A 12,051-nucleotide genomic window follows, 5' to 3' on the forward strand; every position below is an offset into this window, starting at 1 on the left:
TATGAGGGATTGCTGCAAAGCCATCAACAATGCAGACGACTGTCCACTGTGGCTCTACGCTCTTTCAGGAGGAGTGAATGCTGCTTGGAGAGACTTGATGCAACCTGCTGGGTTTCCTTAGAGAGGAAACTTTCTCACCAACCTGGAGGATCTGATGGAAGCTGACTTTGGAAAGAGCCTTGATGAGATGTGGTGAGAGCTGGAGCTATATAAATAAAACTGACTGGAATTACATTTTGTAATAAACTTGCACTAACAGGCAAAGCAGGGATGGATTAACGTAGATGTGTATTTGTGACGTCATCATACTGTTGGTCACTCATTAGCATCCTTGTCCCACATTTGGGATTTTAGAGCTTCTGGACCTGCAGATGGTGGTGAACTGGTTCTGTTTACCGGAACAGAACCTTTAGCAGGTTCTGGCCGCCCAGGCTCTGATCGGTACCTGTAACATTAAACGTTTGAACTCACGCTCTACAACACGTGGCGCTTCCAGCTCTTTACGTAACAGAGCGGCGCGCCGCCTCTGCCGCGCGGCAGCGTTCCGTGACGCGGCGCCGCGCGGCGCCTGCCGCTTACCGGAAAAGGAAGGACGCCCCGACGACTTTCTGATGAAATCTCGCCGGAGCGGCAGCCGGACAGCAGCAGCACCCCGACGGCTCTGACCACCGAGGACGGACACCGACTAGTGTTACCGAGCGGAGGCCAGCACCAGACAGCGGGCAGGCAGCGCATCGGAGCCGGTTCTGAGGTCCGTTTGAAGCCGCGGGAACCAACCGTCAGTTAGCTGCTAATGCTAGCTAGCTAGCAGCTGCCGCTCCTGTCAGAACCGGGACAGAATGGGTCCATTCCGCCTCTCAGACCGGGACCAGGCCTCGCTTCACGGATCCAACATGTCCTGCCTGGCTCTGTGCCTCAGTTCTCGCTCCACGCGGAGAAAGTCCCAGAACCGTTCTGAGCCCGACGCCGGTTTCCCGGAGCATATCTGCTGGTCCCCGCGCAGCGTCGGCGGTCTGTGAGCCGGACAGCTGTCAGAACCGCTCCTCGGTGAACTGGACTCTAACCCGACAACATGTTCCGGAGCTTCAGCAGTGACGCCAGATTCTCTGACGGCCGGAGCTCTGCTCCGTCCTCCCCGCTCGGAGTGGCCTCGGTCGGGCTGGACAGCCAGGAAAGCTCGTGGCTCGGCCTGCTGTCCAGGCCCGCGGTGTCGCTGCTGCGGAAGGTGCGCCTGTGGAGCGCGGCGCCCGCGGAGGCCGGCCTCGGCTTCCTCGGCGAGGAGAGGGAGCTTTTACGGCAGCTACACGAACTCATGCCGCCGGCAGCGTCGCTGCTCCCCTCCCCGCGGGGTCAGCAGGACGGACCGGGCGTCCTGGAGCCGGGGCCCCGCGGCGCAGTGCCCTGGCTGCCCGCGGTGTCCTCCGGGGAGACGGAGCTCCAGCCGCCGCAGACGGGCTACGTCTCCTCCTCCTTCCGGGCTCTGATTAACCAGGTTCTGCTGGGTTCTCAGGAAGTACCGGCCGCTGAGGCCAAGGCCTGGGTGTCAGCGGGCCCCGCGGTGAGGAGCGGCCCCGGGGGCCAGGCTGGGCCCTGGTGGGGCGGCTTCATCCTGGGGGAAGATGGCGCAGAGAGGCTTTGTGTGGGCCCCCCAGGGAGGACAAAGCCCCCCGCTGTGTTTGGGTCGGTGCTGCGGGAAAACGCTGGACCCCCCCAGCGGGCCCGCGGTGGACAGCCTCACTGCGTCCAGAACACGGAGGGGCTCCTGGGGGTCCAGCGGGGCCCCGGAGAGGCGGCGCGGCCCCCACCGGAGCAGGATAACGGGTACTCCAGCCTGGAGGAGGAGCTCTCCCAGCGGGCCCTGCTGTCCCAGCTGGGGGGCCCCGAGGAGCAGCAGGAGCCCCAGGGCCCTCAGATGGACGGACCAGGAGAAGGACCCGAACCGGAGGAGGTTCTCCCTGCTCCCTGGTGCCGGAACCAAGACATCGCCTTCATCATGGGCTGCCCCTGCAGCGAGGATGAGGAGGAGGATGATGAAGATGATGACAGCAGCAGCCAGTCAGACTCCCAGTCTGAAGATGAAGATGAGGATGATGATGAAGATGATGATGATGACGGCTTCAACAGTGAAAGCTCCTCTGATGAGGATGAGGATGATGAAGATGAGGATGAGGAGGCTGAGCGTCTCTGGACCTCCCTGTGCCAAAGTCTGGACCCCTACAACCTCCGTAACTTCAGGGCCCCCCTGCACACCGGCAGGACGGCCCCCGCCTCCCCGCCCGGTGGGGCCCCCATCCCCCCTGGTGGGGCCTCAGCCCCCCCGCCCTGTGGGGCCCCCCCGCCGGCCTCCCCCCCCTCAGACTCCTGGGACGACTCGGCCAGCGAGGCGGAGGAAGCGGAGAGCCTCCGCCTGCTGAGCTCCCTCAGCTGCTCCTCGGACCCCTACAGCCCCTTCAACTTCACGGCTCCACTCAGGACTTCGGGGCCCGCTGGGCCTCCTGGCGCCAGGACCAGAACCGAGCCGGCGCCCCAGAACCTGCGGCTTAAGCCAGCAGCTCCGCCTGAGTACCGCAGGGAGGAGGCGGAGGAGCGGCTGGACAGCGGCTTCTCCGAGGCTCGCCGCAGCAAGAAGGTCAGTGAGTTCAGGAGGCGCAGGATCATTTTTAATCAACTACTTAACTAATGTTCACGTTTTTTTTGCTATATAACTATATCTATTATAACAAATGGTCCAGTGCGTTTAAATAATCTGAGTGACAGGATGTATGTTGCATAAAACAGCCACTCATAAATTTTAATAAATGTATCATTATCTATACACACACAGAGCGCTATATCTTTAGGGATTAACAGGATAACCAGGTTCTTAGCAGCTCCAGTGAAACCCAGGAGGTTCCAGGGAGTATCTCAGAGGAACCGCCTCCAGCAGCGTGAACAGAACTCTGGTCCAGAACCAGCTGCCGGTTCATCCAGAACCTCAGTTCTCACGTGTTCCTGTGGACCTGCTCTGACCTCACCTGTCCTCCTGCCTCCAGGTGCGTTTCTGTGACGACGTGGAGGAGTTCTTCGCCAGCGGCGGCGAGGAAGAGGAGGAGGACCGGCGCGGCCCGTGGGAGGAGCTGGCCCGGGACCGGTGCCGGTTCCTGCGGCGCTGTCAGGAGGTGGAGCAGAGCATCGGGTTCTGTCTGCAGCCGCAGCACCGCCAACAGGTGTTCCAGAGACTCGCCGCCCTCTCTCACACCTGACCCCAGCCACAGGCGCACCCGCCGCCGGTTCTGACCCGGTTCTGGTCCGTGACGGCGCTGGGCTCGGACCTTGGGCTGTGAGGAGAAATGCTGCTTTCACCAAAATCACTACGCAGCCAATCAGAGGCTGTTTCACCGCCTGACGGTGGTTCTGATTCTGCTGGTTCTGCTCGGCCCGGCGGGTCAAACTCAGATGTTGAAGGACTTTCAGTATTTTATGTTATTAATATCTAGATTATTGCTAATTAAAGTTTATTTTAAGGATTTAAAGGGACAGAGTAAAAGCTGCAGCGGGTGTTAACGGGTCAGAACCGGCGGTCGGCCCGGTCCCGTTCAGTCCCATTAAAGCCAAAGATGATGGGAGTGTTGCTCCGTGTGAGCAGAACTATTAACCGGTATTGTTCTGATCACAATCACTGTGGTGTTAAACGGATCAGCGCCTGAGCTGAGCTCTGCAGAACCTCACATTGTTCTGCAGGTCGGTGCCGTCAGTTGGCCCGCCTGGAGTATTTTGGACCTTTAAACGGGTTTCAGGGTTTTATCCTCCAGAATAAATCAGTGGAAGAAATGATTGTAGGAACTTATTTCCATTTGGACCCGATTATAGGAGGTTCTGTGCAGACGGGACAGACGAACGGGTCTGCATTGATTTAAACCCACAGCTCAGAGTTCCCACACTGGGGGAGGCCCTGAAGGCAGCATCACTTCAGACTGAACGGTGATCCGGCACCAAGCGCTTGGTTCTGTAGCAGAACCTGGACTCTTCAGAACCGGTCTGCTGGTTTTAGTTTCCATTACAACTGGAAGTGAAGTCCAGTGTCACCTTCATCCATCTACCTCATCATCCTCACTTTCAGGGAATGGCTACTAATGAGGTGGCGCCGTCCAATCATCTCGCTGCTGCCTTCATGGTCTGAGACAGTGTGGGAATTCTGAGACGTGTCTGATCCTCATTAAACACTTTTAAACCAACAATCTGAATTTTAATTCTCCAGATTTGTGTCACGATGTTCTGAACCATGAATCCAGTTTAATGAGTTTAAGTTCTGACCCTGAGCTAGAACTCACGCCTGCTCTGATGGACCCTGATGGTTCTGACGGCTCTAATGGACCCTGATGGCTCTGATGGACCCTGATGGTTCTGATGGTTCTGATGGCCCGCCTCCGCAGATAAACTCAGGATGTTTGATGCTCGATCATCTTTATTAGAGAGTGAGGCGAGATCTGGACAGGTAGATTCACCTGCAGAGGTCTGTGGTGCCTTCAGGGCCCGTCAGGTAAACGTTCGGTTCCACAGGCCTGAGAACAGCAGTGGGTTCTGCCGGATCGAGTTCAGGGCTGAAGATATTCGTCAGAGTGAACATTTGATCAGAATCCTATTTTAACCAGAATTTTATTTTTCTAACGCTCACTCAGCTTCTGCCTCCCAGACTAACGATGATCTAATAAATCAGTGTTGATCAAACTCTGCATTGTCTTCTTTTCACGCTGGATGCTGCGTTCAGGGCAGCTGGGAACTCTCGCCTCTGACGGAGCAGGAACAACACAAACTAATTCCCAACTAAAACTAAAGATAATGTTCTTCAGACATGACAAACATGCCTTTAATAAAACGATATTAGAAATTCAGGTTTTTTACAGATTCCCGGAGAAAAAAGTTAAGTTTATGAGAACTTTAAGCAGCAGCAGGAAGTTTCTCCAGTCAGCGCTGAAGCTGATGTTTGGTACATCTGGAGAAGGTCTCGGTTCCTGCAGAGAAACCAGGTGTAGTTTCACTTTTCTGACGTCACGTCAGTCACCTGTGATCATGTCCAGCTGCAGTACCGCTGGCGACCACTGGGTGGCCTCAGCCTGATTTAAGGCGCTGGGTGGTAAATATCCTCACACAGGAACTCAGTTAAAATAAAAACACAGCCTCTAATAAATGGATAATAAGTGCGAATGAATGAATTATTCAGTGTTTAATGAATAAAATGATTTGCTCCCATTGTGTAAAAACTTGAACTTCACAACTTATTTCAATCAGAAAGGAGTCCAGTTCATGGGCTTTATGAACCGGTTCCTCCAGAACCTTTAAATCTACTGGGTCCCTCAAATGACCCAGATCCGGGGTTGTTTCGTTGTGGTTCTGCTGCCGGTCCGACTGGGTTTTAACGTGTTGGAAGAAAATATTTTACAGGAGCCGAGAGCTGCTGGCTTCAGTACACACTGGATAGTTTAAATCCCTTTAATCTGTGACTTAGAACATAAAGCGCAGAGAAACCTGAACGTCTCTTTGATGCCGCCATGGAGACACGGATAGCTGCGCTTCCTTTAAAGGTTTGTGGATTTAATGAACATCTGGAAACCTCTGACCGTCAGCGTGGAGGACTGGGTCAAAGGTTCTGTTATCATACCTGCTTGGTTCTGATGTGGTCCAGATGTCTGCAGTGGAGATGCAGAGCGGAGAAGAACCTTCCAGAACACTAGCCTGGTTCCCTACAAGGTTCCTGCAGGCCAGGGGCCACCAAGGTGGGGCCACAGGCACCTGGTGCAGGTACCAGATCTGCTCTACCTACACCAGTGACCCACAAGAACCCCAGAGGTGAGGAGCCCTCGAGCTCGCTCACAAAATAACTAAATCCACCAGATCAGCTTATTTTACAAAAAGTTAAGGTGAGCTCTGACTTCTAGTTCAAAGGTCAGAGCTGGCAGCCCATAATAACACTGTGATTATGATGTGATTATGATATTATAATGATGTTTTCCTGATATTGGCCAGGCCCAGTAAACACCTAAAAATACCGTATTTATTCATCTATCAGTTACATTAATGTGGAGCAAACATCAAGTTAGTAAGTCACTTTTTATTTTTTACTTTTGATCCAGTAGAATTTTTATTTGGACAGTGTTAAACCCCGACAGTGACTTAAGTGGCCAAGAAGCAAATTAAAACTACATTAAATCCAGATTCCCAGACTAGGTGAGCGGTCTGTTCCCCGTCCAGGAAGTTTTGGAGCCAGCTGAAGGTGGCGCTGTTGCTGTGGTTAAGACAAATGTCGGTTCCACATCTGTTCTCTGACCACTTCAGAGGAGCAGGACCTCTGCACAGCTTTCTAACTCAGGCTTTAATGCTGCAGCGCCCCTGGAGCTCCCACAGTCTGTAGACGCCTCCATCTTGTTAGTGTTTGGCTCCTCCCTCTGGACGGCGGATCCTGATTGGTCGTCTGTGTTTAACGCTCAACATGCCGGCGTCTCTCCTCCTCTGTCTGGTCCAGACAGCGATTCCCTGACGGACTCCGCCTCCTCATGGCCTCCTTCCTCCATCTCCACCAGCCTCTGCAGGTACTTGATGTACCTGATGGCGGCGCGCAGCGTCTCCACCTTGCTGAGCCTCTTGTCGGCGCTCTGACCCGGGAGGTGGTCCCGTAGCTTGGCATAGCCCTGGTTCACGCACTTCACACGCTGGCGCTCACGCTCATTACGCTTCTGGATGAACGCTGGCTCAAACGGACACTCGTAGACACTGAAGTGTCCGTGGTGGTGGAACGGGGACAGGTAGGGCAGGATGCCGCCGGGGCCTCTCAAAGGGCCCTTATAAAGGCTGAGGGTGGAGGCGTCCATAGTGGGGGGGTAGAAGAGGATGGGCACTGAGGTGGGCAGAGAGTCTGAGTGCTGAGACCTGCTACGGTCCTCCAGTCCAACAGGGGGAGACACACCAAAGCGATCAAAGAGCGACTGAGAGAAGGCGGAGCTCATCGTGTAATCAGCACGGACCAATCAGGGAAGAGGACACCTGGACGGATCAGAGAAGGTTCATGCTGGTCACCTGTGAACAGAGAGATCAGCTTCAGTTTACCGGCTAACAAAGCATTTCCACTGAGGGGCATTCCTGAGCTCTCAGAGAGAAACAGGAGGACAGTATTTGAACTTAAAGCTATCGTTGGCTAATCCTGTTCAGAGACATTTTCTGTTATTCCGCTGAAATCGTCCTTCCATCCTGAAAGTAGTCAATACATTGTGTAATCACAAAAAGGAAGTTAAAAAAATTAGACCTCTGTTGGAGTTACATGCCTGTAAAATCTGACTGATCCCTGCCGTTTGGTCCGAAGGGCAGAGATTGGTCAGAGTTCTGGTTCTGGTTCTGGTTCTGGTCCCCCCCCCCCCCCCCTCCCTGTCCCTCAGGTTCTGGGGTAATGATCTCATCTACTGGTTGTCTCACATGCCATCACTCTAACACTGGAGTGAATGTTTATGTATCCAGTTAGCTTAGTGGTTAGCTTAGTGGTTAGCTTAGCGATTAGCTTTGGTGTTAGCTGTTCTTTGTTGCTCCGCTGCTCTCACTGTAGACTTTGAACATGGCTGAGAGTTTCAAGAAGCGAACCACGTTCACGTTTATGAGAAGAAGAGGAAGGCCTCAGCAGAAAGTAATAAGACCAGAGCGGAATGGGGGGAAACATTTTCATGTGATCCCCCTGAGGAGCAGAAGAGCAGGTAGGATGGTGTTGTGCATGGCCAGTTATTAAAAAAATGACTTGGGGAAACTTTTGTTGAGAGGAGCGTCTGAGAGCAACTGGTTATGGTGCCGTCTCTTTAAATCTGAAGGAGGCACTTCACCCCCCACCCCCCTCCAGGTTGCAGAGTGTTACACTCCACCCCGTTCAGCCATTTTTGTAGTCTGCTGGGGGACGGTGTCATGAACACAACTGAACATTGTCCCTTATCGACTTGTAGCTTTAGCATCCTTCAGCTTGGACGACAAAATCACTGAGAGAAATAAAAAATATGGATATCCTAAATTGGTCAACAGGAAGTCCATGGCCTTGTTTAGCAGCTCTGCAGCAAATACTGTAGCACACATGTGTCAAACTCGAGGCCCGTGGGCCGAATCCGGGCCGTCAAGGCAATTTATCCGGCCCTCAAGAGCCAAGAAAGGCACATCATGTCATAAAGTAGAGACATAAATCCTTTTAAAGTGTATAAAGTGGCTAAAACTGTGCCTCATGTAGCTTTTGTTTTTTAAATTTGTAGAAACAGCATCCTGCCACTAGATGACAGTTTTCCCACAACACATTAAAACAACCCAGAAATGTCCAGAAAGAGAAGTGATGCAGAATGATGAGTTTAAAATGTAACTCACCCCAATATCAACTTTATTTCCAGATAAACTGGACCCAAGGTGCTACTTTTATGCTACTGTGCATATTTTTTATATTTCTAAGTAAACTAAAATTAAATTATGAAATCAAAATCTATTCAGGTTCAACCAGCCCTTTTAATGACTTCATGATGCCAAAGTGGCCCCATGTAGAATTTTATTTGACAGCCTGCTGTAGCGTATTGTTCATGAAATGTAATAAAAAAGAGAGAAAGCGATTTAACGGCTTGAAATATATATATATATATATAAAAGCAGCAGAGGACAGCCGTTGTGATCGATGTTGCCGTCCCCACTGATGGTAGCGTCAGGTAAAAAAGAGCATGAGAAAGGGCTCAGGGAAGAAGTAGAAAGAGCCTGAAGACAACAGTTGTGCCCATGGGCATCAGAGCCCTCTGGGCAGTAACCCCCACTCTGGAGAAGTGGCTCCAACAGAAACCTGGAGAAACATCAGACATCTCAGTCCAGAAGAGCGCAGGAACAGTTAAGATCCTAAGAAGAACCCTCCATGTTGTTATTTCAGCTTTTAACTTTTTGTTCTCTGTCGTTTTTCTCTTTATAGAAGGTACACCTGGTCTGGCGTTCTGTTAGCTGTGACATCATCAGGGGAGGCAGATCATCCACTATTACCATCTAACATAGAAAGTACTCCTGGGTCAATGTGAGCTTCTGTGCTTTCTGTGTCTCTGCTCTGTCTTCTCTAAGCCCCAGTGGGTGGAGGCAGATGAGCGTTCACACTGAGCCTGGTTCTGGTTCTGCTGGAGGTTCTCCTCCCTGTTAAAGGGGAGTTTTCCTCTCCACTGTCGCTTCATGCATGCTCAGTATGAGGGATTGCTGCAAAGCCATCAACAATGCAGACGACTGTCCACTGTGGCTCTACGCTCTTTCAGGAGGAGTGAATGCTGCTTGCAGGTTATGTCCCCTTTGAGGTTAAGACATAATTCAGACTACCAGCAGAAAGTCAGAGGGGAGGGAACAGAGACAACTAAATAGAAATCTACTGAGGATACCATCTAAAACTGGACTCTGAGTCCGCCTGTTATCAGGCGGTTTATCTCCAGTCCTCCAGACTCGGTATCCCTCATAAAGATGTGGTGAAAGCCTCAAAATGAATTCATCTTTTTCATTTAAAACAATGCAGCCTTAATTTGAGTTCAGTACTTTCCTGGATTGTGACAATTATTGTTGAACTGATTTAAATCCCTAAAAACATCCAGAATGTTTCTGTTTTTATTCCCGTTTCTTTAGCTTGATCAAAGCGTCCAGGAACTTCTCAGCAGTAATTCATGATCCTGTTTCCCCGGCGGATGAATACGCTGCAGCACAGAAGCTCGTATCTGTGGCACGCCTGGAAAAACAAGACAACAGCTTCTGTCCACATCTCCAGTCCGAGCTACAATCATCCAGCAGCTGGAAGCGTGAGGAGCAAAGTGGACCAGAACCAAAGTCCATCTTCCTCCAGCCGACCAGACGTGTCTGCTGTGAAGGACAGACGTGGAGATCCTGCTCTCCATTAAACACGGCGGAGGACGGATGATGCCGAGGACTCGTTTCTCCTCCAGGGTCTCTGGGAGCCTCAGAGCGCTGGGCATCATGAACTCTTTGAAGCAGCAGGAGATGTGGAGGTTCTGGTTCTGGTTCCTCTGGGAGGAGACCAGAACCGGGTCATCATTTCAGCAGCTTAGTGAGGTCAGCAGACCTTCTGCTGTGAACATCTCATCCCAGACCTCCTGAAGGAGACCTGCCTCTGAGCGCTGAAAGGATGAGGACAGATGTTGGACAGATGTTGGACGGACGAACCCAGAGCTGAAAGAACTGGATCAGAACCGAACCGCTGGCATTACTAGATTATGCTGCAGTGATGTATTAATTATTATTTTAATACTTTTTCCCTCCAAGCTGAGAGGAATTTCATTCCCAGGAAGAAAAGAAGCGACTTGTATGAACAGGACCCAGAATCAGAACCGTGACGGAACCTGGAGACGTCTCTCTTATTTCTTCTGAAGCTCTGCTTCCTAATAGTTATTATTATTACTATTATTATTATTACAGTTCAGTAATAAAGCAGAACCTCACCGCGTGTCTCACCTTCAGATGCAGCTGCAGCGGGTCGTCCTTCAGCTCCTCTCTGACTGCAGCATAGAAAGCTCAGCCTTTACCTGCTGAAGCTCCGCCCCCACAGGTGTGCGTTAGAGAGAGAGGGACAGACTGTCAGGTACAACAGAACATTCACAGCTCTGATCACGTGTTCCTGAGTGAGAACCTCCACTTTGATACCCAATGTCCCTGTCCTCCCTGTCCTCCAGGTCCTCCCTGTCCTCCAGGATCTCCCTGTCCTCCTTGTCCTCCAGGTCCTCCCTCTCCTCCCTGTCCTCCAGGGTCTCCCTGTCCTCCCTGTCCTCCAGGTCCTCCCTGTCCCCCCTCTCCTCCCTGTCCTCCCTGTCCTCCAGGTCCTCCCTGTCCTCCCTGTCCTCCAGGTCCTCCAGGATCTCCAGGTCCTCCCTGTCCTCCCAGACCTGGAAGTCTCTCTGCAGCAGCGTTCAGATCAAAGCGTTCTGATGCAGGGAATGAGTGTTTGCCGTTTCCTCTGCCTAAATCCCGCTGCTCCAGATGAAAGGCGTCAGCGACACACGCCCTTCCTGTCATCACTCGTCTGCCGGCACCGCACACGCTGATGACTGTTTACACACACACCAGCAACCTGACACTCACCTGCGATGATCCAGTCTGCAGGTGAGGACAGAGGCTCTCATTAGGCCTTCAGAGATCCGTCTGATCTGAGGTCCGTTTTCATCACAGGAAACGGCTCTGAGTTCTTCTCCTGGACCCAGAACTCCTCATCCCTCCTTATCCTCCCACGTCTTCCTTCATGGGCCTTTCTCTGAGTCTTTAACGTTCTCAGCGCCTCCTGAAGGTTTGTCAGGGTTCTGCTCAGTTCTGGTACCGGGCCAGTTTCACTGGAAGGTTTTTAGCATCTATTAGTAAAACTAAAGGGATGAACCAGATCTTCTGCTAAGTGGTGGAGAAGCTCCAGCAGCTGCCTCAGAGCTCCCAGAATAAACCCAGGAGGTCCACAGCAGCAACAAAGACCATGGCTCTGGAGACCTGGGCCAGAATGCAGTCTTCAGCAGTGGCCACCTGGACCTGGAGTTTGTCCTCTGACCTAATCAGAGAATGAAGGAGAAGCGGCCTGATGCAGGTGTGTTGGATCTAAACATTGCTGCTGGTTCTGCTCATTTCAGCTTATTTATCAGAGTCCGGTCCAGTTTGTCCGTCAGGAGGGGGAAGGAGAGCTGGACCAGCAGCTCTGTCCTCTGAGAAAGTCCATCTGAGCATCAAACCTTCTCAGCGCCACCGTCTGGTGACGCCCTTCGCTCTTTTCTGGGGGAATTATCTAAGCAAATACTGAATCTTTGTAGCGCCTCAGCTTCAACTTATTTCTAGAGTCAGGATTTAGAAACTATGTGACTCAGATGTGATTTTACCACTTTGTTCTGGTAATATTATGACTTCCCTTAATATCATGATTTTATTCCCGTAATTTAAAACAAGATCGGATTAGGGTTAAAGAAAATCAATTATTGGCTATGCAGGAGTAACTTTCCATGAAAAACTCAGAAATGTTCAGATCCATTTAAAACATTCCCCAGAAAAAACTTGGACGTTCTCTGA

General features: G+C 51.6%; 2 protein-coding genes across 3 annotated transcripts; one reads left to right on the forward strand and one right to left on the reverse strand.

Moving 5' to 3' along the window:
- The first annotated feature begins 511 nt into the window (after nucleotides 1-511).
- On the forward strand, nucleotides 512-4,707 carry LOC105917785 (protein phosphatase 1 regulatory subunit 15B). 2 transcript variants are annotated; one of them, XM_036151715.1, is made up of 3 exons: nucleotides 513-2,290; nucleotides 2,330-2,629; nucleotides 3,033-4,707. In XM_036151715.1, the coding sequence occupies exons 1-3, from the start codon at nucleotides 1,073-1,075 to the stop codon at nucleotides 3,240-3,242; spliced, it is 1,728 nt and encodes a 575-aa protein (XP_036007608.1). In that variant the 5' UTR covers nucleotides 513-1,072; the 3' UTR covers nucleotides 3,243-4,707. The 2 variants fall into 2 exon arrangements, with proteins under 2 accessions (XP_036007607.1, XP_036007608.1); XM_036151714.1 differs by having other exon boundaries at nucleotides 512-2,629.
- Nucleotides 4,708-6,461: 1,754 nt separating this feature from the next.
- Nucleotides 6,462-10,590, reverse strand: LOC105917801 (achaete-scute homolog 5). Its single transcript, XM_021310697.2, has 2 exons — nucleotides 10,456-10,590; nucleotides 6,462-7,050 (listed from the first exon to the last, which is right to left on the reverse strand). The coding sequence occupies exon 2, from the start codon at nucleotides 6,978-6,980 to the stop codon at nucleotides 6,462-6,464; it is 519 nt and encodes a 172-aa protein (XP_021166372.2). The 5' UTR covers nucleotides 6,981-7,050; nucleotides 10,456-10,590.
- Between the last annotated feature and the right edge of the window lie 1,461 nt (nucleotides 10,591-12,051).

This window comes from Fundulus heteroclitus, chromosome 20 (assembly GCF_011125445.2).
Source record: "Fundulus heteroclitus isolate FHET01 chromosome 20, MU-UCD_Fhet_4.1, whole genome shotgun sequence".
Lineage (NCBI taxonomy): Eukaryota > Metazoa > Chordata > Actinopteri > Cyprinodontiformes > Fundulidae > Fundulus > Fundulus heteroclitus.